The sequence below is a fragment of the Ixodes scapularis genome, unplaced genomic scaffold, assembly GCF_016920785.2.
Source record: "Ixodes scapularis isolate PalLabHiFi unplaced genomic scaffold, ASM1692078v2 ptg000080l_1__unscaffolded, whole genome shotgun sequence".
NCBI lineage: Eukaryota > Metazoa > Arthropoda > Arachnida > Ixodida > Ixodidae > Ixodes > Ixodes scapularis.
In genome coordinates this window covers 235,510-261,641 of record NW_024609909.1, presented here as the reverse complement: position 1 = coordinate 261,641, position 26,132 = coordinate 235,510, and the positions used below count along the sequence as shown (strand labels likewise).

At 44.3% G+C, this 26,132-nt stretch overlaps 1 protein-coding gene across 1 annotated transcript; it reads left to right on the top strand.

Annotated features, from left to right (window-relative positions):
- Positions 1 to 373: 373 nt before the first annotated feature.
- Positions 374 to 20,990, top strand: LOC115314017. The gene is made up of 4 exons (XM_040221770.1): positions 374 to 392; positions 979 to 1,120; positions 16,478 to 16,859; positions 20,706 to 20,990. The coding sequence occupies exons 1-4, from the start codon at positions 374 to 376 to the stop codon at positions 20,988 to 20,990; spliced, it is 828 nt and encodes a 275-aa protein (XP_040077704.1).
- The last annotated feature ends 5,142 nt before the right edge of the window (positions 20,991 to 26,132 follow it).

Below are 26,132 nucleotides of genomic sequence, written 5' to 3'. Positions count from 1 at the left end.
ACTCCCCATTGTAAACCGACCATTAAGCTAAAAATCTCGTTTTCAAGGAGAACTATAGAAGGTTGACATTTTTCTTCTTTTTTTTTTCTTATTGAAGCGCAGCTTTTAAGCACCTGTTCCTACATATAGCGGCGTCGGCATCGGTGTCGGCGTCACAGCCAGCGTAACCGCTATTAGCGGTAACGGGCGCTTAAGAGTCCCATAATGCAACATTGCTCGCGTTGCATTATGGGACATCACAGACATGTACACCAATTCAAGTTTTCCGCTATATTTAGCGTAGAAACTAAATTGGCGTGTACATCTGTGACGTACCATAAAGCAGCCCTGCGCGCCTCGCTTTAAGGGTGGTCACAGGGCACGGCTTCACGGAATGCGGCTTGACGCCTGTCGCCGCGCCCAATCAGGGCCCCCTCCGTGCCGCCTCCTCCTCTCTCACCTACCCTCTCGGCCTAACCAGCACCGCCAACCAGAGCTCCCTTTACGCCAATCAGGGATTCTTTTACGTTTGTCGCGGTTACAGCGATTACAGACGCCACCGGCTCGTGGGAATTTCTTTCCCGTTGTTTGCGGTTACAGGCGCCGCCGGCTGCGCTCCATGAAACAGTTAATGCTTTCGCATTAAAAAAAAAATATATAGGTGAGGCAAAACGAGAATGGGTGACGGTTGCGCTTATGTTCTATTGGAGTGGCGACGGCGAAACCCGTTTTCGCCCATACTTCGAGTGACGACAATCAAGATGGCGGCGCCCTTCGGGGAAAAATTCTGCCACTTTTTCAATATTTTGTTTTCGTATCTGCTCAAGTTGTTTTTACCATAATCATTCATCAACCTAAGGAATTTTGTATTTCTTTAATGTTCGATTTAATTTTTGCCTTACCTTGTTTTCCGATACTAATATTGTATATTAAAATTATATTTGTAATGTATATAAACGTGCTTGCTTCATTTGCTTCTCCCTCTTTCTATCTCTGCAGAAAACGAACCGAAGGTCTTCAATCTAACGATTGCAATGGAAAAGTTCGTTAAACTTTTTCAAGAGCAGTACAAAACAGAAGTGAATTGGACTGATATTCGGTCAGAAAGTGAAGATATGAAAAACCTGTTCCAGACAAAAAAGTAACTAAACTCAACCTAAACTCTCACACAATTCAGAAAGATATTTCGACATTTTTATCTTACGTACGTATTTCGTTGGAAGACTCCCTTACACTGTGTTGTTATTAATGAAGGGTTTCGACAAGCCCTGCTTTGAAACAGTTATATTGACACGAGGGCATTGGGCTGCAGCTTCAATGCACGTAATTTTTATACCTCGCTCAATGCAAAAAAAAAAAGTTAATACAACTTTCTGATATGAGGCCAAATAACATTCTACGTGAAAGAATCAATCAACACGAATAAATAAATTCTAAATGCAGCGCTGAAAGGGAAGCTCCGGCGAAATTATGAGGGTCATTCGTTATATAAAATGTTTACAATTTACTAAGTATCCACCAGTGAGTATGTCGACCAAATATTTATTCAAAACAATAATTTTATTTCAAGAAAATGTATTCTGAAATTTACGTGAGCACCACTGAATCTATGGCTGCCACTTTACTGGCAACCATGAGCAGTGGCACTTGTGACGTCAAACGTCTCCGAGAGCAGGCGATGCTCGCTACCTCGCTGCGTTGCGCGTTCTGGGCCCGTTTGCTCGAAGCGCTAACCGCGGCTGAAGTTAGCCTCAGTGCCTAAAGGAGGGATTTTGAAACCACGTGACTGGCTCGGTAGGGATGCGGGGAAACATGGCGGTGCCTCGGTGAGTGAGCGCCGCTCGCTTTGGAACTAATATGTCGTTGTGGCTGCAAAATCGGGCGCGTTAGTCAGCAACGACTGGTGCCGAAGGCTTTCGCTTTGCCTTACCTCACTTAAATCGCGAAGCATGAGCAGTGACCTCGCCGCATTTTTTAGTTAGTCTTTCGATTCTGGCCATTCCTAAGCCTAAATGAACGCGATAGTTGTCGGCATGGCAACGCCTTTAAAAAGCGGATTGCCTTGACTCAATCGGCCGGGTATTGATAGCACACGAGGTCGCGCCCTCATGAGGTTCCCTCTCGTGACGTCATTACCATGCGAAACACAAGTTCGATGGTGTTCGTAATGAGCATGGTGGAAGCTTGAAATCATTGCGATCTGAAACCAACACTGCCAACATCATCAAAATTTTAAAAATCTTGCATTACTCGCATTTCCATCGATGAGAAATCCTTTGCTGACGTCATAGTCAGCTTTCGGCCAATCGTGGAAAGCCGACCACAGCGACGCTTTCGATCGCGCACATCGCCAATAGACCTTTTTTGTAAATTACCCAGGCATCGAGGAGAACGCTGGAAGTGTAATTCTACGAACCGCGCGCGCTGTCTTTCCTCTTATCAAAGATTCGAAGTAAATAATCATAATAAGGCTTTGACGAACGCGCGTGCAATTCAGTATTTGCTTTAGACTTTTTGCTTTAGAACAATTACTACTGCAGACACCAACACGTGCAACGTGTGTAACTACACTCATAGCATGCACCTCGGATTTAGAAAAAGGTCTAGTGGGACGCTGTCTGCCTTTGTGTGCTAGCAATACCCGGCCTATTGAGTCAAGGCAATCCACTTTCCAAACACGTTGCCATGCCGACAATTATCGCGTTCATTTAAGCTTAAGAATGGCCAGAATCGACAGACTATCTAAAAAATACGGCGATGTCACTGCTCATGCTTTACGATTTAAGTGAGTTAGGGCAAAGCGAAAGCCTCCTGCACCATTCGTTGCTGACTAACGCGCCCGATATTGCAGCTACAACGACATATTAGTTCCAAAACGAGCGGCGCTCACTCACCGGGGCACCGCCATGTTTCCCCGCACCCCTACCGAGCCAGTCGCGTGATTTCAAAATCCCTCTCCTAGGTACTGCGGCTAACTTTAGCCGCGGTTAGCGCTTCGAACAAACGGCCCTGGGCCGGTTTGCTCATCTTGCGGCTGCGGCCGCGGCCGCGGCCAAGAGGGATTTTTACGTCCCGTGACCAGCTCCATGGGGACAAGGAAGTACCTAGCGTCCCTGCCTAATGGGGGAGATATCCGCATCGCTTCAAACACAAAAACCTAATGTCGCTTGCAGAAACTTATTGCAGGGACTTTCAACTGGAGTCCAATTTACCGCCCCCTTTATACTGTAGGAGCGGCAGGTAAACTTACGGCCAGGGAGGGTAAATAGGAACCAAAATAAAGAAAAAAACCACACGAGATAAAAGCGGTAGCAGTATCTTTATATATCTCCACCGGCGCCGGCGCCTCGGCCTTCTGCGATGGTCGAAAATAAGAAACAAAAAATTCTGCGTCGTCGCGGCGTGAAAGTTCCGGGTTCAAATCGCGCTCGGGACTTCCTTTTTTTTTTGTATTTTTCGCGTGTTTTACGTTTAACTGTGATCCTTTTTAGGAAATCATCCACTTGCACTACTGCGCCTTCCACGGTTTTTACTGTTAGTCCCACCTGTTCAATCGAAACACCCGGAAGAAAAAAAAATCAACGCAAGTTAACGCGCTAATACAATCATTTCATAATGTTTATTAAAAGGAAACCAAGGTAAAAGCATCGGTATGGCTTTCACACAAACGGAGCCTAAACAAGCATCCTTTCCCCAGCAACTACAATTTTATCTGTTATTAAATAACGCTCTTGCTACGATTCCTTTCAATAACAAGAGATGCCTATTTAGGACTAATAAGAACTGCAGTTGTGACAATTAAAAAAAACTCCAAAAACAAGCAAAAAAAAGACTAGCAACTGTAAATACAATGATTGAGCGAAATCCTACAGGCAAGGCAGCAAGTCAAACGTCTGAGAAAGTAGTAAAACCGAAATAAAAGAGATCATAATTTTACTTGCATGGAATGTGATAAAAAGTATATTTATAATCTTTAAATTTTGTTGTGGCAATCGTTTTGTAATATTAACACATTACTTATTTATTTATTTATTTATTTAAAATACCCTCAAGGCCATTGGCATTACAGAGGGGAGTGGGGGTTAGTGGCAGTAGTACACTTCGCAGCTCAATCTGAGCAGTATAGATTATTTATGGCAGTCCTAAATAAATGGTCAGGAACAATTGTTGCGATAGATGCGGGAAGGTGGTTCCAATCTACTGAAGTTTCCGGAAAGAATGACTGTTGGAATGCATTAGTGTTGCATTTTAGAATGTCTACTTTATACATATGATCAATGCGAGGTGAAATATAAGAAGGTCGATTCAGCAGTCGGTTGTGAAGTAATGAGTTAGTATGGTATATCTTATGAAAAAGACATAAGCGAGCTATTTTACGACGTAAATTGAGGTTAGGCAACAATAGGCTAGTTTTCATTGAGCTCACGCTTGCGGTGCGATGAAAGTTATTAAGAATAAAACGAGCAGAGCGATTCTGAACTAATTCCAGGGCGTTAGTTAGTTTGGAATGACCGGGGTCCCAGATAGAAGAAGCATATTGTAATTTAGAGCGTACAAGCGTTTTGTACAGAGTTAGTTTCAAAGATGAAGGGGCAAGTGAAAAGTTTCGTTTTAGATAACCCAGCATTCGATTAGCGTTATTAATAACATACTCAACATGCATTTGCCGGGAAATATCTGAGGTTATATACAGGCCTAAGTATTTATAAGAAGAGACAGCATGTAAGGGGACATCTTCGAGAAAATAAGAAGGAAAATTACATTTACGCGATACTGTCATGGCCTTGCATTTAGTCGTGTTAAGTTCCATCCCCCATAATTCACACTACTTTGAAACATGGTTGATGTCAGTTTGTAAATTCAGAACATCCGAGGCGTTAGTAACTTCTCTGTAAATAACACAATCATCAGCGAATAAACTAATTGAAGAAGAAATCGAATTCGGCAAATCGTTAATATAGATAAGGAACAATAGCGGACCTAATACAGAACCTTGCGGTACTCCAAAATGGACGGAGGCGAGCGGGGATGTTTCATCGTTAGTGGTTACAAACTGGGAACGATTAGTGAGAAAACAAGTTATCCAGGACAGGACATTTGCGTCAATGTTAAGACTGTTAAGTTTTAATAGCAGCTTGTTGAATTTAGTTAGAATAGCAGACGATCACGACCGAATGCAAAAATGAATCAGGCGTCGACCATCGCAAACCCTCTCTCTAATGCAAACACCTAAAATGACTTTGGATCAAGAAATGAAATTAATTATAATTAATTCCATTTGTTGATCCAAAGTCATTTTAGGTTTTCGCATTAGAGAGAGGGTTTGAGATAGGCGACGCCTGATTCATTTTTGCATTCGGTCGTGATCGTCTGCTAATCTAACTAAAATTCAACAAGTAATGTGTTAATATTAAAAAACGATTGCCACAACAAAATGTAAAGAGTATAAATATACTTTTTTATCACATTCCATGCAAGTAGAAGTATGATCTCTTTTATTTCGGTTTTACTACTTTCTCAGACGTTTGACTTGCTCCTTGCCTGTAGGATTTCGCTCAATCAATGTATCCACAGTTGCTAGTCTTTTTTTTTTTTTTGCTTGTTTTTTTAGTTCTTTTTTTTTAATTGTCACAACTGCAGTTTTTATTAGTCCTAAATAGGCCTCTCTTGTTATTGAAGGGAATCACAGCAAGAGCGTTGTTTAAAAACAGATAAAATTGTAGTTGCTGGGGAAAGGATGCTTGTTTCGGCTCCGTTTGTGTGAAAGCCATACCGATGTTTTTACCTTGGTTTCCTTTTAATAAACATTATGAAATGATTGTATTAGCGCGTTAACTTGCGTTTTGATCTTTTTTTTTTCTTCCCGGTGTTTCGATTGAACAGGTGGGACTAACAGTAAAACCGTGTAAGGCGCAGTAGTGCGAGTGAATGATTTCCTAAAAAGGATCACAGTTAAAAAGTAAGAGACGCGAAAAATACACACAAAAAAAAAAAGAAGTCCCGAGCGCGATTTGAACCCGGAACTTTCACGCCGCGACGACAAGTACCGGCGCTTTAGCCTCTCGACCATCGCAAAAGGATTTTTTTTGTCTTTTTGTTTTCTCCAAAAGGTTTATTTACATGATTATATACACTTTTACACTATTGTACAATATATACATAAATTGTTCACAGAACTGGTTGCACATGTCACACGACACTCAAGATGTTAGGGCGCATTATTTTCCAAATTAGTTATTTTTCATTGACACCGATTCCAGTTCGCCTCAACTAAAACTTAACTTTTCTTATAAAAATGTTTTGCTATTATATAAGCTAGGTGTTTTGAGTATAACCTAAATGATGTTAGGTGAACGACTGAAGCTTTGTACAACTTCTTTCCATTCATCATGTCCTTCATAATTTTCGAGCATGCTTTGGCCTACGAATATGGCTATGTTTTTGAAATTTACCCAAGAAGGTTTGGCCACACCCCCATCCGTATCCAGTTTTCGAGTTTTCCATAGGCTATATAAACCTAACACGACGAGTGTGTCTAGAACTGAATCCAGTTGGCTTCCAAAATGCAAGTAATGAAGAATGCACTCTTCAACTTCAAAGTCCTTTTTCAGTGTCCGCTTGAAGACGTCCCAGAACAATACAGCATCAACGCACAGTACAAAAGCATGAGTGAATGTCTCAGTTGTCTTGCACAGTCTACAGTCCGTGCTCCAAAATACGTCAAACCCACAGGATTTGCGCCATTCCTTCACAGGTATCGTTCGAGAATGAAAGCGGAAAAAGAACGTCTTGCACTTAGGTGGTATTGGCATAAGTTTAACCCGTTTCAGGACATCCTGCTTACAATTGTGAGAAGCCGCAAACGCACTTAAGCGATACAAGGGTTCGGGAAACAAAGCGTTGATGACAGATGTAACTAAGTTCTTTTTGGAGCATGACTCTAAATAGGCACTAGAGAACCGTGCATTCAAGAAATCGATAGTGTCGGCAACTTCTTTATAGAAACCACGTAAAGTGATTGTATCGCCCGAAAGCTTTTCGTCTACTCTGGATCCTACACTCTAAAACCGGTCTCTCATAAAAAACGCTGTCCCTCTGACTTTAGAGGGGACAACAATGCTTTCAGGGGGACAGCTCTTTTTAAGAGGGAAATTGAAAAATAAAATAGCAACATCTAGAGGGACACCAACATATTAAGAGAGACCAAGGAAACCGTTTCGTTAGTCCCTCTGAACAGGAAAGACCGACAGAAAGATTCACGCGTCTCCCTTCATATTCAGAGGGGAGTGGTCCCTCTTAACTGGACCAATGTAGTTCGGTCAGGAGGAGAGGGGCAGGCGCACTAATCCACGGCAAAGAGTTCGGACGGTGCTAAGGCTTCGCGCCAATTCACGGAGAGCTGGAAACAGTCGTTGCCGGAGGGTCGCAAGCGTCATGCTGCTCGTTTGACTTCCTTCGGGTGAGTAATCCTGTCATATTGACGCTTTTGTTTTGGGTGCATTGCGGGTGGGAATAACGAGCCATCAATATTTTCACGCTGGCTGTGAGATGTACGAGCTCTGCATGTAGAGTAACAGTGTTCAGCTGTAGACCGCGGACGCGGTCGCTTCCTGGATCTGCTCGTTCAGCTACGACAAAGCGCCGATAATCGTTTGCCCTGCCGTGAGCCGCAGGGCTGTCTTTCGCACAAAACACTTTTAGCGGGTTAGGGTGCCCCAATGTGTGCGCGTCTGTCTTAGGCTGGTGATATCAGACCATTTTCTGCCCGACGCTTTTGTCTACTTTTTAATTTCGGACGCGCGTTCGTTCTTCTCCCAGCTCGAGCTGCTAGCTTTGGCACTGCTACGCCGGCATTTCATTACCGGCAATTTCCTTGTATTTTATCCGTGAGCGTACACTGTCGGCATCGAGTACTACAAAGGATGGCATCACCCTCCCTAAGGCAAAGCCAGCATAAAGGCACCCTAGCTGGGGCAGTCAGTGTTTGTAAGCTTGGCTCGCCGATTTCTTTCTCGGTGTGCACTCTAAATGCTTGAGGTTCACCGCCCGAGAGCGTTGACTGACGGAAACAATGTTGGCGATTTTGCGTTTGTTTGCCTTCAGAGTTCATTACAGCAATTTACACTGCAACGTTATGTTGTAGATATCGTTAGCGTTACACTGATTATGAACTTCTTTCTCAAGTGGGAGGCGAGCAAAAACCCATAATGTGTGTGTATGTATGTGAAAAGGGGGTGGGGGAAAGGGGGACAAGCTTCTAATTCAAACGCCACAAAAAAAAAAGAAGAAAAAAGTTTTTTTTTTTCTTTGCGCGTTGCGTCGGCGTCGCGGCGTCTGCGGAAAAAGGGGAAAAGTGCCGCGATAGCCCTGGAGTACATTTTTTTTTTTTTATATTTTCTTGACGTACTTTTTTGTTTGTTATATTTTGACGGTCGCGCCAGCAAAGCTACCGGCTTTTTTTTTTTTTTTTCCGGCGCCGATCATGTTTTTGTTTTTGGAGATTTTATTTATGATGTTTATTATGCTCCTTGTTTTCTGTAGCTGGTTGAATATCTTTTTTTCTGTGTGGTACATCTGCGAAAAATATATAAACAGAAGTTTATATGACTGACTGTTAAAAATATTGTTTTCAGAGTGAGGCAATGGCAACAAACGTCGACATGAAGGGAATCAGACGGGGGTTCTGCTCGGATTTCTCGTGTAAAGAGCTCTACCGGGACCCTCTGCACGGTGGAACGCACCACCCTGAGTGATGAGTCTACTGTGGCCACTCGCACACGGCCAACAATGAACTCGGTAATTATGAACTTTTTGTATTCTTGTATGTAGGTAGGCTTGTATTCTGGTATGTAGGTAGGCTCTATTTACGTTCTGTTGGCATATGCGTTGCTTCTGAAAAAAAGAATAAATGAATAACTTGCACCGAAATGTCAACAGAAATATATTTTTTTTATTTGATTATGTTGCTTTTTAAAACACGCATTAGATCTCTTCTGCAGCTTCGAGCCGCAAGTGCAATCCCTGCTTTCCAAAGCACATGGTACTTCTAATGTTCATCTACATCTAAATGCGTTTTCGTTTTGTCTTGGTAATACAAAAACGATTCGCGTAAATTACTTAAAACAGCAGTCTATTCTCGTACCAAATATTAATAGTAGCAGAAGTTACGTCATAAGCTAATGTCACTCGCTATTTCATCGTATACAGATTGGGCTCCGAATCTTTGAACTGTTTGCACTTTAATTTCGCATTTGTTTCCTACCGCCTGCTTGAAAACAGCTGAAAGCGCTTCATTACCTTCATTCTAATTCCAACTCTCTGTATATAAAGGAAAACAATATTGTCTTTCATTCAACTAAAGGTGGATGCACAGCTTCGGTTCATAACACGATCGTCACCATGCTGAAGAAACTGGAGGAGGTAAAAGGGGCCTTCTGCGGAGACAACCCAACAACATTCTTGAACATGAACACCATTCTCCGGTCTCGATTGGCCAGAAGTCCTCTCATCGCCTATGGTATGTGAAAAAGCGAATGCAAAAATAGAAATGTAAGTTTGATGCTGACGCTTTTTTTTTTTTTTTTAATTTGCTGTTTGCAGGACGATTTTATCCCTGACGAAGAAGTTCCAGGACCCAAGACTTTCTTCGGTTCGGAGAAACGAATCGTTTCTGGGAACTGGTCAGTGAAACTCTCCGCTAGCACGACTATGGAGGGGGCACTAGTCATGTGCTTATGGGTGTATTATATAACGGGACTCTCCTACCCTGTGGCATGTGGACAAACCCTTGGACTCCTCTAAATTCTGCTCGTTGAAAATAAAGTCTTTCGATTCAGTTTATGTCGGAGAAGCTCCGAAAATTGCTTATGGCCGTTCGAAAACAACAGGAATTCCGAGCTTCTGCTGACGACAAGAGACGCCGAATAATTCGTTTTTAATGCTATGAAGTAGGTAACTACGCTCCAAAAAAAAAAAGCACAGGAATCTACTTTCCCGAACAGCACTTGGAAAGTCAATCACCGTAACTCACGGAAGCAGCTCAGCGAATCACGATGCCGAAACATAAGATTAGACAAAAAAAAACAAAAAAAACAACAGTCTGAGTTGTGACATTAAGCAATGCAAAACGTCACGCTTGTTGTGGCCAGTGTCGCAACTCATTTTTTTGGTATAATCATATGTTTCGGCATCTACATTCGCTGAGCTGCCTCCGAGAGTTATGGTGATTGTCTTTCCAAGTGTTGTGCGGGAAAGTAGACGCACGGGCTTTTTTTAGAATGTACTTATTTTTTGTGTTATCCGCTAAAAAAAATTTTTTTTTTCAGCACGATTGTATTGTTATTGTTTATGATAGGCAAAAGGAGTCACTTTGCAGCACGAACTTATTTGTGTGATTGTTTCCAAGAAACGCCAATTTCTGGCGTCGTTCTAACGTCTTTTTTATCCGTAAAAGCCACCAGAACATCGTTATAAAATTACTATTTTGATAAAGACATTTCAAAATATTTTCTTGTGTCATGGCAAATAAAACACGTGTTTACTCTTAAAGATTGTTACAGTTTTATTTAACACATTGATTCCGCTTATCAAACATAATATACAGATCAGATTTCAATTCTGTTACGCAGCACAGAATAACTTTGGTTGAACAATATCAGCGAAAGTGCGAGAACTGCATCACTGCAGTGCAGCATGTCAACTGACAGTCCAAACACGAAGGAGCAGAAATTCTACGATACAATAAAAGAGATAACCTAAAGTCGGGGTCACGCTGCTTATACATCATACAAAATACATTCTGCAGACATGTTCCGGAACGAGTCACCGCGACATCCGTGCTTTGTATGCCACGTGACAAAGCAACCTCTTGATTCGGTTGCCTCGTGGCGTACGAGGCTCGGATGTCGCGGCGACTCGTTCCGGAACATGTCTGCAGAATGTATTTTGTATGATGTATAAGCAGCGTGACCCCGACTTAAGGGTGACTGTATACCCCTGCATTTTAAGCGGGCCACCGTCCCTCCAAATTTAAGGGGGAAAATATCTAAAGAATGTCCCTCTTACCAAGAGACTCTGACGTCAAATTTAAGGGAGACGCCGTATCGCCTACTTTAAGAGGGCTGGTGTCTCACTTAATTAAGAGGGAGAATCTCGATGTAATATTAAGAGGTCTGTCGCCCCCCTTAAAGTTAAGTGGGAAAAAATCGAAGAAATGTCCCTCTTACTAAGTGGGACAGGGCTTAGAGTGTATGTACCTCCCCAAGAAAAACTCTTTGCATCTTTCTAGAAACGGGTACTGTAAGGTTCTAAAAAATTTCCATCTCACGATAAGTTTCCTCACAAAGATATGGCCAAGGCCGAGGCCACCATCTTCAGTTCGTCGAAAAAGGTTAGATCTCCTCATTGGCTCATACGACGAATTCCAAATAAATGTCGCAAAAATTCTGTTGAATTCATTAACGGTAACTCTGGAACAATGCATGACTTGGAGCAGGTATGTGAGCTTAGACAAAAGAAAAATATTACAGACAGCGACTTTCCCAAATATAGAAATGTACCTTAGATTCCACATGTGAGCAGCTGACTTAACGTTAGTTCTTAAAGTGTCCCACATGGACCTGGGATTGTCCATAACGCTCAGTGGAACGCCTAAGAGTTTCGGTTTGTTCGTTGACCATCGGATGTCCTCGTATATGGTTAGCGTTGTTCCTCACGACCCGCACCAAGATCCACTGCTTTTCTCCTTATTCACGGAGGCACCGGACACAGAGCAGTAGTCTGCAACACGTGACATTGCTGTAGCGATGCTTGGCTTGTCGGAGCAAATGAAGACCAAGTCGTCTGCATACGCCAGGAGCTTTACTTGACAGGCATGAAGACGAAAACCTTGTACGTTAGTATCGTTCATGATATCCCTGCAAAGAGGTTCTAGGTAAACATTGAATAGTAGCGGTGACATTGGGCAGCCTTGGCGTACCGATCGTTTCACCATGATGGATGTAGAAATAGATCCGTTGATGAGTAGCTTCGTTGATATATCCTTGTAACATAACTTAATGCCGTTTTCAAAAATGTCGCCGATGTTTACGCGCTTCAAAAGGGCAAATAGGAAAGAATGGTACACCTTATCGAAAGCTTTCGCCAGGTCCAATTGTAATATAGCAGCTGATTCATGCGTACGCTGGCAAATCTCTAATATTGATCGAAAGATATAGAGATTGGTCTGTATATTTCTGCCTTTGATAGAACACATTTGGTGATCTCCAACGATTTGACTTATCACAGTCTGGAGCCTAGCCGCTATTATTCGAGCTAGTATCTTATAATCGCTGTTGAGGAGGCTGATTGGTCTATAGCCTTTAACCTGTTGTAACTTCTCAGGGTCTTTTGACTTTGGAATGAGTATGGTGTGAGCCTTACGGAACGATAGTGGCAGTGTACCTTCTGTATAAGAGTATTTGATCACGTGACATAGAATAGGGGCTAGTTTTTCTTTCCATTTCTCGTAAAAACTTGCAGGTAGACCATCCGGTCCGGGAGCTTTACGGCTTTTCATTTCGGTAATATTTTGTGTAATTTCGAGTGCATCGAAAGGGGCGATCAATTTTTTCGTTGTTTCTTTTTGTAATGATGGTAATCTTGTTATTTTTTCACGCAGTCGGGGAGCAGGGGCATTGGTACTCGATGCAAAGATGTCAGCGTAGTGAGACACAAATGCCTGCTCAATGTCGTTGTCCGCTGTCAACTCTTCACCATTTTTCCGTATTAGTGGCACCAGCTTTTTCTTCACGTATTCACGTTCAGCATAAAGATATCTCTTTGTAGGCTTTTCACCCTCAATTAGTTGCAGGGTACATGTCCTCACAGCAGCTCCCTCATATCGTTTCTTGTCGTGTTCTTCGATTTGTGCCTTTATATTTTTTCTTTCTTTCTTATACAGCCCCGGTTGTTGGCTTTCGAGATTGTATAGTTATAAGAGGTCTTTGTTAAGGCGTTTCTCTTCTATTTTTTCGTAATACCTTTTTATTGAAGATATCTCGGTCGCGAGTTCTCGTATTTTTATCTTAAACAGTTCCCACTTTTGGCACCACCTAGTTTTACCTTGTCTGAGGTCATCAATTAAACGTTCTACTCCAGTCTTAAAGTCATCGTTTTCGAGAAACTTTCGATCACTTTCCAGCACTCCAATGACTGTAGCTTTTTTTTCGTTTGCTTGCGACTAGGCCCTACGCTGACAGTGACCATACAATGGTCTGTAAAGAATGCAGGGATCACGTTGTAGTCACAAAGCCTACTGCCAGAAGAGCCAGATACGTATATGCGGTCCAAACGAGCATGAGACGATCCTTGAAAATGCGTGTATTGAAGAACGTTCGTTGTAGTAGATGCATCGACCAGGTCACAATCTTAAACGAGGGCCCGAAGGATGTCTACACTGGAATCAGCGAATTTCTTGCTTGGAACTTTGTCCTTTGCATGCAATACACAATTGAAATCACCAAGGACAATAACGTCAAATCTAGTGTCTGCATGTATCCTCACTTGGTTGAACATGCTCTCCCTTTGTATGGTGTTGTTGTACGCATAAACAACGACTATGCGCCAGGGGTTGTCTTGTATAAGGACATTAGCTACGAGGAGCCTACCTGCGTCCATTTCTTCAAGCAAACTGCACATGCGGTACTGCAAACTTCTTTTGAACAACAGGGCGCATCCAGCAGAATAGTCTCTTGCTGGGCAGTGGTATATGTCGTACAAGTTAGTCCAGGCCGTGTTTGCTGAAAGCAAAGCCGTGTCTCCTGACACTTGGCTTGTTTTCTGTCTATCCTTGAACTTTGACCTTCCTCGTTGTTCTTGGAGGTCGGGACTTCGCTGCTGTTCATCTCTCACAGCGATGTCTTTGGAACAGCAGGGTTCCGCTGTGGGGTAGGTTTCAGTTTTCTCCACCTTCGCTTTTTTGCGCAGCCTCTCTTCTTTATCCTCAGCCGTTGTAGGTGAAGTCAACTGGGCGGGAGACTTTCTTGGTTCTTTAACGATTGTAGGTGGAGTGTCCCCTTGGGAACCTTGCATTTCTGCGTCGTCCAAACTGGGCGTCGGTTCACTCTCCTGATGTTCTGGAGACTTCAAATTTGTTTGGTCAACAGAGCCCTTAGGATCCTGGGAATCTTCTGGTTGTTCTTGATCTTTGGGGAACATTTCCTCGACGTCCATGATGAGTTCGCTTACATCAACGCTAGGTGAAGCATTACCCTGAAGCTTTGAGGCGTAGGTCACGACACATTCCTCAATGGAATGGCCGAACCGCCAGCACTGAGTGCAACGTGGGGTAGAGCAGTGCCTAAGGATGTGGCCTACTGCTTTGCAGCGTAGGCAGACGGGAGGTCGACCGGGAATTACCACCAGAGTATTCACTCCATATATGTTGAACATGTGGGGTACCCTGTCAACAGAGAGGTGGTCCTTAAGGACAAGAGTCACAATTCGTGTCAAGGTGGCTGTTTCCTCAAAATCAGAAAATCTCCACCTCTCTCTTGTGATTTCCTTTACCGTTCCAAACGGCTCTAGGACCTTCTTAACCTCACTGTCCGGTAGTTGGGGTGGTAACCATAGAAGTTTAAGTTTGATCTCGTCCTTGGTGGGATCGATCACGACGCACCTTTTTTGCTTGATTACGAGCTCTTCACACGCTTTGATTTTGCACTTGGCTGCTCCGTTGGCGAAGACTGCCATCCATACATGGCTCATCTGGTAGGGGCCTAGTGCGATCAGATCTTCACGCTCAATTATCGAAAAAAAGAGCTTCTTTGAAGTCTGTCGGCTTGTATGGTCTTCCGGTGATATTCGCGTGCAAAAAGAGTGAGTTGGAAACCAGCATTCCTGTCGGTAGACGTGGCAGAATGATCCTGTAGTCCTTGTACACCTTGGAGTTTTCATCTTCATGAACATAAACCCGGTCACGAATGACCGTTATAGTACTCTCCTTCGAGCTCATCTTACTTGAAAAATCGCTGCCTTCTCCGCAGCGGTTTCCAGGGCCACAAGGGCCCTAGCAAGAAGTTAAAATTTTCAGACAGTCAGAATAGAGCGTCCACTTATGGTCACTTCTTTTTCCTCCCCTCCCCTCTCCTCCCCTCCCCCTCCCCTCTCCTCCCCTTCCCCTCCTCTCCTCCCCCCCCCCCCCCCCCATCGCAGAAAGCGCGAGACGTCGGCGCTGGCGGAGGTACATAAATATTCTGCCACCGCTTTCATCTACAGTGTTTTTTTCTTTATTTTGGCTCATTTTCACCCTTCCTGGCCGTAACTTTACCTGGCGCTCCTACAGTATAAAGGGGCGGTCAATTGGGCTCTAGATGAAAGTCCCTGCAATCAGTTTCTGCGAGCGAAATTAGACTTTTGTGCTTGAAGCGATGCGGATGACTCTGCCATTAGGCAGGGACGCTAGGCACTTCCTTGTCCCCGTGGAGCTGGTCACGTGACTAAAAAATCCGTCTTGGCCGCAGCCGCGTCCGCGGCCGCAAGATGAGCAAGCCGGCCCTGGTGATGGCATATGTGGATTTATGAATTGCCTTTGGATTAGGTTGTTTCCGGCGTGTGATGCAGGGTGACGGTAATTGGTGATTGGCGTTGGGGTGCAATAGCTCCACGAAGGAGATCAACGGAGTGAAATCTGTTTGGTATCCGACAAGTCTCTAGGATGCAAGTGGATCCGAGAAGTCCGACGCAAACGCTGGCTCTTGGCGTTCACGTCTTGCTAGAAAACAGTTCACACCTTGTTAGCACATCAAACCTTCCATGCCATTCTGCATCGCAGCGACATATTGGTCTACACGTAGGCGGATTGTGAAAGCAGCCCACACGGGAGGTGTCCTTGGAGGAGATGCCGGGGGATCAAATGTGAAGGGCGAATCGTCTGATATCTGGAGCTAAAATGCTTTAAAACTTTGCTGGTATTTGTTCGCCTAATGTATCGTAGTTTATTATTTCACACTGACGCTAGGCAAAACAGGCTTAAGCTGCCCATGTGCTAATGGTTATACATCTGACATCTGACATCAAAAAGACGGGGAATCTGGAAAGTTGGAGGTTAGTTTCGGTTACGCTTCTAACGTAGTTCTACGATTAAAAATTATTTAATTACTTTTGTGAGAAATTTAATTGATGCTTTAGGCTCAGTTTCTCGCGCTCTTTCGGAAAACATGCCTAGTCAAAAACGTTGAAATTGGCGCCGGAGCTCTCCTTTAAAGAGTGACATGCGCAGCCCACAGGGCATAGTGCTACAGACTGCTAAAAATATGGATTTACCAATGAAAAATATTAATACGTGTCGCCATTCCTGCTGCGATAAGTACACCAGTGTTACGTTGTCCACCCCTATATTGCAAGCGATATTTCGAAACCTGCACGTTAATCGATAAACGGTTTATTGGTTTCTTCATTGTTTTTAAAATGTATATTAGATAAATCTGACGATATATTCTTTTTTTCTTTTTTATGCCAGATTTTATATACAAGTCGAAGGGGGCAAGGTAACAATGAGTGATCCAAAAATAGCTCCCGGTAACCGCAGCCTTCTCTACGCTAACCTCTATGACAACGGATCGAATGCTACCCAAACATACACCGTCACGCATACAACCATTCGCAAAGAAAAAACATCTTTAAAAGTAACCAACGCATTCACCCTGAGCATTGAAACTTCGGGAGGCGTGTCATTAAAACACGTGTTTGGACTGGGTGGGACCTTCGGCGCTAAACACAACTCGGAGAACACCACGACCGACAGTCAGACGAAACTCAAGACGTTTGCGGTGGCCACAGGAGTCAACGTTCCCTCCAGAAGGACTGTTCAAATTAAGTGGTACGCCACCCCCGCTCAAAGCGTACGTAATTACTTAACCAGGGCGCAGCAGTCAGCTTTGTGTTGACTGGAGCGATTTGCACATTAGAGCGACAGCGCACACGATTTGCACATTAGAACAACAACGCCACCCCCGCTTTGAGCCGGGGGGGCGCTGTTGTTGAACTAATCCTTACCATCGATATCCAACCATGCACTCAAATCGCTTACACCCTTAAGGGTACAAATCAACATGTCCCAGGCCTAGCACACTAAAGCCGTGGTAATACTGCTAATGCATCACACAAAAGGAAGTTTGTATACAAAATGGAACGCGAGTCACAGCGAGATCAGTGCTTAGAATGCCGCATGGCAACGAGTTAAAGGAGAAACAAGCCGAAACAAAATAGAAGAAAAGAAAAACTTTCGCACCACGCGTCTGCGTTCGATACGCTTGGCGCCCGGCATTCGAACCACAGATATTGCGGTGACTTGTGTTTGTAGTCTGTCGTTTGTATGATGTATGATGCCCGAGCGCCAGTACAGCGACAAACAAAAACAACCGACGTGGACAAGCCTCCAACACATGCAGCGTGCTCGCGATGACAGTAGGCCGGCATTTAGTTGTTCGGTGCTCGTGAAGTAAGCACGAGTGACTGCACGCCTGCCCAAAATACCCTCGCGTGCATGAAGCTCGTGATTGAGCATGGCCTTCGTTATTCTACAAAGCCTGTCGAATTTCGAAAGAATCTGGTTTGCGGCGTGTCGCTGTCGGTTGTTTCTCCTTGTCGCTCAAATGGGACTCGGGCATGAGCAGTGTGATCCCGGCTTTAGGGCGGGATGTGAACGAACACCCTAAAGACTGACTGTTGGCAATCTTAGCAGCATTCCTGAAACAATATTTTAAGCGCAAGACGTTTACGAGCAGCAAGCACCACATGGAGTACTCACGTGCGCAGAAACAACAAATGCAAATGCAATAAATCACGCACGGTATTTAAATAACGACCCTTTTTACTGCTCAACCATCTTATGTATACTCGACAATTCAGACACTCGTTCATGGGTGACCGTCTCCGCAATTACGAAGGCCACACGTGTGTTGTTTTGCTGTCTTCCACGTAGAGCATACTGTGTCTAAGTTCAAGGAAGATATCTCCAAGAAAAAATCATTGATACAGCGGAATATTATTCGACAAAGCTGCGAACTTAGCATCAGCTTGTTGTTAGTGCAGCAAACATCCTGAATAAATGAAGTGCGTTCTCACCTCACTTTAGCAGCCTTTTATGCTATCTTTTCAAACCCTTCAAAGTTGAATGGTGTTCCATTCAACAGCACCTTACTTTACCACCGAAAAGGGTGAATTACTCAAACTAAATGTGTTGAAAAGGTTTCGCCGTGATTGGGGGGGGGGGGGGGGGGGTAAGTCTATAGAACTCATTTTGTATGATGAAAATAATCCCTGGAGAAGGGGAACAAGAGGGACAAAGGACAAACACATTATTTTCGTCATTCTTGTCCAGCTCGCTTGCACCTCTGCATTTAATTGCATTATAATAATCATTTTGTATGCCATTAAGGGTGCAAAATTTCTTGGTGCAAATATTTATACATTTTCACTTTGTATTCAAACGTAGCGCAAGCCGCCCAGCCTTTTCGATCGATCGTTCAACCACCATATCTATCAGTTAATCAAAAATTATTCTAATATACAATTCATTAGCTAATAAATAAATACTTTTTAATATTACATCACGAAACGACCAGACAAACTTATTTTTTTAGAGCCATATATGAGCCCAGTTTGACCAATTATTTAGGTAAATGGAACACAAATAAAAGAACGCAGTTGGCCGGACGCGGATTGGTTGTGTTAACCTGGCCAATCACAAGCCGTGAATAACCCCCTAGCGGTGTTAGTGAGTGACACACGTAAACGCTATTCGGTTGGGAAAATTGTGCTATACTCCGTTCACCCTTTAAGCTGACACTACAGCCAATGCCACAAGCACGAGAGTTCGAGGTGGCGGATTTAAAGCGTTCTTCCGCAGAACGAGCACTCGGGCAAGAAATGCACGCCTCAAAGCCAGGAGTGCGGGCTAGCCCGCGCTTGTACCTTTAGCGGCAGTTTCCGCTTAAGGGTGAACGGAGTATAGACGATTGCAAGGAGGGCATCTGGCAGCCGCCATCTTTCAGCTCGTACTGTCAAGTCCGTGCGTTTACAGGCTTGCGAATGCTACGTTCACGCGCACGCTGCACATGCTTGCACGCACGGGGCACCAGTGAAGCGCCATTCTTACAGCTCGGAGCACGTGGAGCAAAAGCTCGCGCTGCAGAACTTGGAGATCCCGCCCGTTTCAATCTGCATGAGCATCGTAGTGGCGTGCGGTCGTGTTACAGTGTACTAGAAGACGGGGTAGTGTTTGGACCGCCAGGACTCGGTTATGAGAGCTGTGAGGCTGCGCGTGCAGACAACAATCGCTGCGCTGCAGTCGACAGGGCAGCAGAGGCAGCACAAAGTCGCTGCAGTCCGCACGTGTCGCCGCACGTGCGCGTGCACGCAGTGCACGTGCATAACGACCACCATACTGACCTTACTGCCGATGCGCCGGTATCGACATCTATTTCGATCTACACCACACGCCTCACGCGAACCGCTCCGGCTCTCGTATTCTAGTACACTGTAGTTGTGCATCGTTACTGCGTGATGTACATACTTTAAAGACACGAGGCTAGCAGCGTAACTGGGCTGGCTAAATTTATCATCTACACTCTAAGAAATAGGTGGTGTACAGGGGTACTCCTTTTGTCCCATATGTAACTTCCCAAAACTACATTTCGATCTTCTGTCCACTGACGTCAAGCTGGCGAAACCGACTTTTGCAAGCGGCTTGATAGCTGTTGGACATAACGTACTAAATAGCTACGATGCGTATCAAAGACTACAAACAAAAAAAAAGTACTGAGGTTTTGCAGCAGGACCAAGGAAACCTTGATTGTCCTAACGTAGCCTTTAATGAGTACATTAGCTATTTTAATAAGTTGTGTTGCTCGACTATCAAGCCGCTTGTAAACGTTGGTATCGCCGGCTCGACGTCAGTGGACAGAACGACGAAATGTAGTTTTGGGGACTTACATATGGGACAAGGGGAGTACTTCTTTACACCCTCTATTTCTTAGAGTGTACAGCGTAAACCAGTATTGCCGCAATTCAAAGACACACCGAACTTACGCTCTATAAACACGAACGTCAAATCTGGTTTTGCCGCTCGGTTGCTTCATTTCATCTTCGCTGCAGTTCCAATGGTTTTTAATCTTTGTTGACTGAAAAAAACGAGGAACGAGATGTCGTAATCAAGGACGTGTTTAAAGCTGAAATGAACAAAAGCCGCGTGCGCATAGCCCTCTCCATGTTAAACGAGTATACAATTTTATTTGCATACGGTCGCATAACATACAAAAGTGCATCGTTAGCTGTGCACTGCATATGTTTTAACAATAGTTCGAATGCCTTCATTGAAGAAATTAATTGAAACCTAAAGAAATAAACTTGCACACTTGACTTACCGTATGTTGCATAAAATAAAAAGCACTGTTTGCGCGCGAATGCCACGCTGCATATATTTCTTGCACGTGACACCATCGCGCCGTGCTGGTGGTCATCCGTACCTGTTATTGCCAAAAAAAACACTTCCTGTGGTGCTAAATGTATGTCATAAAACGTACGCACTTAGCAGCGAGACCGCCTTAATGGCGGTTGATATGGCATCATTACAACGTATAGAAAAAGGATAGGCTTCCCGAGAAATACAGACATTTTAAAAGGGTGCATTTAATTGCTTACGGAAGCTTTTATCGACTCTCAGAGCTCCTTCTTGACCTTTTTAGGATATCTCTTGGACCTGTGATTTGACCATCAGTGGATACTTTGCTATGGGGCTCAAGGAACCGTTTCAAGACACCTCCGTGCTCATCATGCCTACGTATTACCTCGCCTTTGCCAACAAGGAACTGGAAATAGTCGGCCCTAGGCACGCACGCTTCGTGGCTAAAGGTTTGTTCACTAAGGTCTCCGTGCCGGAATCTGACATCTACACGAATGATGTGACAGAAACGCTGAAGAAAAAAACAGTGATAATTTCTGGAAGATCACGGATCGCTGGTGAATTTTAAAGAAGAGTATGGCGAGATCGATGACCCCTCCTTAGGCATATTAAAGGTGATTTGAAGCAAACTTATCTCGCTTTTTTATGGTGTAAACGTCGACGATGTTATGGCAACAGCACAGAGACACCAGTTGAATAAAACAAATCAAACGATTTCTAAATTACACTTGGTTGATGTTCCTCGAGCAACTTAGAATGTCGTTATGCCAATTGTGGGAGCCACTGGCTTCGGAGCAGACATAAACTGAGGACGTGACGGCCGGAGTCTGGCGCCTGGCGTTCCTCATCGTGTTGGGAGAGTTCGTCACCCCTTCTGGCCTACTCTGTCGCACTCCGCGCGGCTCCCGTTACGGGCCCGGGGGATTGTCGGGTGTCCTTTCCACTAAGTGGACGGTCGTCTCTAGAGATCTCTGGATTGAGCTTCTGGGATGGGTCAAGTCGTGGCGCGAGCTAGTCCGACCTCCGAGGACTCCGGCTGCGGTTCCCCTGGCTCAGGTCGGCGGGCGCGGCGGGTGCTTGTATCCGTGGCTTGCTCCACAGCAGTTTCTTGTTGGCGACCCTTGCTTACTAATGCCCGTGTCACACTAGAGCGACAGAGAGAAACAAAGAAACAGCGACAAGCCTCCAACCCATGCGGCATGCTCGCGATGGTACCTTTGGCAGCCGTTTAGTCGTTCGCTGCTCGTGAAGTAAACACGAGCGGTTGCAAGCCTGCCAAAGATACCCTCGCGTGCATGATGCTTGTGTTTGAGCATAGCCTCCTTTATTCTACAAAGCCTCTCAAATCGCGAAAGACTCTGGTTTGAAGCTTGTCGCTATCGTTTGTTTCTGCCTGTCGCTCTAGTGGGACACAGGCATAACAAGGTATGTCGCACACCGGGATCATTGTTGTTGTTGGCACGGCGGGGGTGAACCCGGCGTGGCGACCGCCCTTTGTGGTAGCCGCCGGGTCGTGCATGGAATTCCCAATGAGCACGGGCCCCTGAACGTAAAGGTACGTGGTCCCCACCCAAAAGACTCATGCAAAAAACCCCCGCACGCAACACTTCGCAAGTAGCATTATGGAACGTCTTTGATCACGGGGCATGGCTTCAATTTCGATTGCCACATTGACGAAGGAGTGCATCTCAGAACTGCATAAAAATAAAGTCCGCACTCGCTGGCATTTCACTGAACCATCTTTCTGAGAGCCCCCCGTTGAAACACGAACCTTCAGCGGCCGTAGGGACATGCCTTGGCTTAGGGGGAGTAGGATTACGGGTGGCCACCTCGCACACCTTCATAGCAACCTGGCTTCCACTCCAGAGTGCAGCTTCTCTCTCCCTGCTCAAGGATCGTTTAAGGAGCCTAGCACATTGAGGGGAGGGCGGAACATGGTTACCGGCCGAGTATACTTCTTCCATTATTTATCGTAGTCCGTATTTGCATGTGGACAAACTCTGGCGAGTCGAGAGCCCCCCAACACGTCTCCCAGCATTCTATCCGTTTTGGTCGGCAACATCGACAGTATTATAAAATTTAGCAAATACGACGAAGCTAAGCAAGCCTCGTGTTCTCTTATACTGTCGCTCCTAAATTGTGAGTAATACATCGACGCACTCGAAATTTTTTCGACTAGTTAGACAGACGGAATGGCCTATTTGATTAGAAGGGACCCAAGCAGCACACCAATGTTGGTCCGACATTCGTCTAACATTGGCAGAGATCGACCAAACTATCGGACAATACTGGAAGCGCTACCCGATCCAATGTTGGCTGACATTGGTGCCGATGTTGAGCAATCATTCTAGCCGATGTAAGGCCCAGTTATTTCGTACCAATGATGGGCCACTATCTAGCCACCGTTTCAGCCGACATTGGCCGTCATTTGCACCAATTTTGGGCCATTAACCAACCATAATTCCAGCGAACACTTGGTCACTATTGGCCACTAATCCATTGGCTATCTTAGTGTTAGACATGTTTCCTAGAACCTGGATATTAGAATAATGGCATTGTACTTTGAATCTCCGCTACGTGTGTCCAGACCCGAGTATAGAAAAACTACAAGGGACAGAAACAACTCGATTGTGCTTTGTACTATGCATATCTAACATGCAAATTACGAATTCAAAACCAAATAACTGTTTTGTGAAACTTTTTTTTGTTTTATTTGTTTGTTCTTGAGCTATCGCGATTACTATTTTGCTTCAGAAGAAAGCCCGGGCCATGGGGAACAACTTGGAAAGGGTTGTTGTTGAAAACGTTTTATTTAGGTATAGGAGGGTACGACGCGGCCGGTTGCAAGCCTTTGCTGCGAAGGGGAAGGGGAGAGAGAGATAAAGAGGGGAGGGTTAGGAGGAACTACAGGAGCGGCCAGACCATTTAAACCGACTACAAAGTTTGGTTTCTTAACCTATCGCCCTACAACGTTTTGCAGCGTTGCCACAGATGGTGCGATTTTTTTTTTAATTTGCAAAGAGCGAATTTACCTGAGGAAAAAGTAAAGAAAGAAAAAAACTTAACTCCTATGGGAACGCAGCGAAGCCACCGGTCTTCAAACAATATGGTGCCGTTTCGCACGGGAGACAAGAGATGGCGCAAGCGGTCGCGACGCCAATGGCCGCCAACGAACGAGCATACAGCGCCGAGAGCCGCCGTCTCTAGCAGACGATCTTTTCGACTCAAAAGTGGCGTGAGCTTTTCTGATATTAGTTTCAAATGCATTATTTCATCGTCCTTACTGATAAAACACTTTAAATGGACACATAATTGATTAAAAATGATTTATCGGGTTATTTTGACTGCTTTTTTGTTTCGCGGTACTTATGTCGTCATCTGCTTTGCAGTTCATTGTCGTTACCGCGCCTGTTTATGTTTCTGCGACTGTCGCCGCCTGCGGAACGCGCGCCGCTTTTGAGTCGAAAATATCGTCTGCTAAAGACGCCGGCTCTCGGCGCTGTGTGCTCGTTCGTTGGCAACAGTTGGCGTCGCGACCGCTTGCGCCATCTCTTGTCTCCCGTGCGAAACGGCGCCGTATCGTTTGAAGACGGGTGGCTTCGCGGCGTTCCCATAGGAGCTAATCCTTTTTCTTTCTTTACTTTTTTCCTCGAGTAAATTTGCTCTTTGCAGATTTTACAAAAAAGAAAATGCACTATCTGTGGGCAACGCTGCACGAAGTCGTAGCGCGATAGGTTCAGAAACTGAACTTTGCGGTCGATTTAAAGAGCCTGGCCGCTCCTGTAAGCCGACAGCGAGTCGAAGACAAGCTTCCTTGATTCATTGGGGCCTGTTGGTACCGCCCAAGCCTCCAGCGTCTTGGGTCGACTCGCTGGGCTAAGCTTGGCTAGTGCAGCCTCTCTCTCCTGTCGCCCTGCCGAGCACTCCGACAGCAGGTGATGTAGAGTGGCGAGAGGCGCTGAAGGATGTTCGTTAGAGGCTGTATCGAGGGTGAGGCCTACGTTCCGCTCTGCCTGATGTGAAGTGGGGCTAGTACCGCAACGGTCACAACCGCCATGCTCCGGGGAACTTAGTCTAATGCGGGCGAGACAGTCCAAGCCCGGCCGGTCGCGAAACGGCAAAGTCGGACCTCGGCCGGCCGCGGGTATCACCGTGGAATTGGTACCGCCCACTCAGGTAAACGGGTGGACACCCTTAGCGAAAAGTCGTTCAAAATCAGTACACTCGAAGTGTACTGAAGTATACTAAAAGTATACTTTCAGTGCGGTCTTTGTACTGATTGTATACTTTAAGTGTACTTAAAGTATACTTCCAGTAAAAATGGCGGTGGACTGAAAGTATACTGGTCCGTACAAAACTAGTACATGTAGTAGAATCGTACTGCCCGCGGTAAAAAGTAGTTCAAAATCAGTATACCGAAAGTGCACTTAAGTATACTAAAGGTCTACTTTCAGTGCTTGCAGTCGGCGTACTCAAATTGTAATAACGGGTATATATATATATATATATATATATATATATATATATATATATATATATATATATATATATAGAAAGCTCTCAGCAGTTGACTGCTGAGCTTTCTCAGGCAGTTGGATGTTTGTATAAAATAAGAAACCTGATTCCTACATGGTTAAAAAAACAAATTTATTACTCTCTTTTTTACTCAAAGTTATGCTACTGTATTTTAGTATGGGGCACCACCACGCTCACAAACTACAATAAGATTCTTAAATTACAGAAGAAAATTTTGCGGTTATTTGAAAGTTACACGGGAAATATGCAAGACCTTCCAACTGAGCCACTCTTTAAAAAACATGGTATACTCAAGGCTAACCAAATTTATGATTTCAAGTTAATGCAACGTATCAAAACTGAGAAACTTTATGATAAAAATACAAGTGATGTAGAGCACAGATACACCTTTCGGCACTCTTTAAGACGACCCCCACAGATTCGAACAAATTACGGAAAGCAAACTAAAGATTATCAGGTGACCAAATTATTAAATTCAATTGGGACCTTCGTGGATTTTAATAACTCCTTTTCTAAATTTAAAAAAGAGCTGAGGACACTCTTGGTGGGCAGTGACACTGTTTTATAGCCATTTTTATACATGTACAATTTGATGGTTCTTATTTTTTGAACTTGTGAAAAAGTTTCTTTCACAATCTATATTACTAGTTGCGATCCTCATGATGATGTATTATAAAGCTATGACATTATTTGAATTGCTGATTGTTCTACAACTGCATGAGTGTTTACTATACAGTGTACCGTTTGTACGAACTGCAAAGGGGACAGAGACCTTCGTCAGGCATTTTCTGCCTTTAGTCTCTGTTCCCCTTTCGGTTTGATCCGAAAGAAATAAAGATTCAATTCAATTCAATTCAATATATATATATATATATATATATATATATATATATATATATATATATATATATAGTGCGATTTTTAACATCAACACACTAAAAACCCGATAGATAGGCCGATGTCGTTTTCACAGAATATTTGTGGGGCTCGGTGGACATTAGATGAGTAAATAAACGTCATATACGTTGTCTAATTAGCTTTTGTAATTGACAGTGTAATTGACCATGTTGAATTTTCAATTTTAAAGGGGCTATGAATAAACCCTAGCCCAACTGAAACATTTGCGAAAAGGTGACGAGTTTTGGGTTATTCATAGCTAAAACTCTGCCTTTCG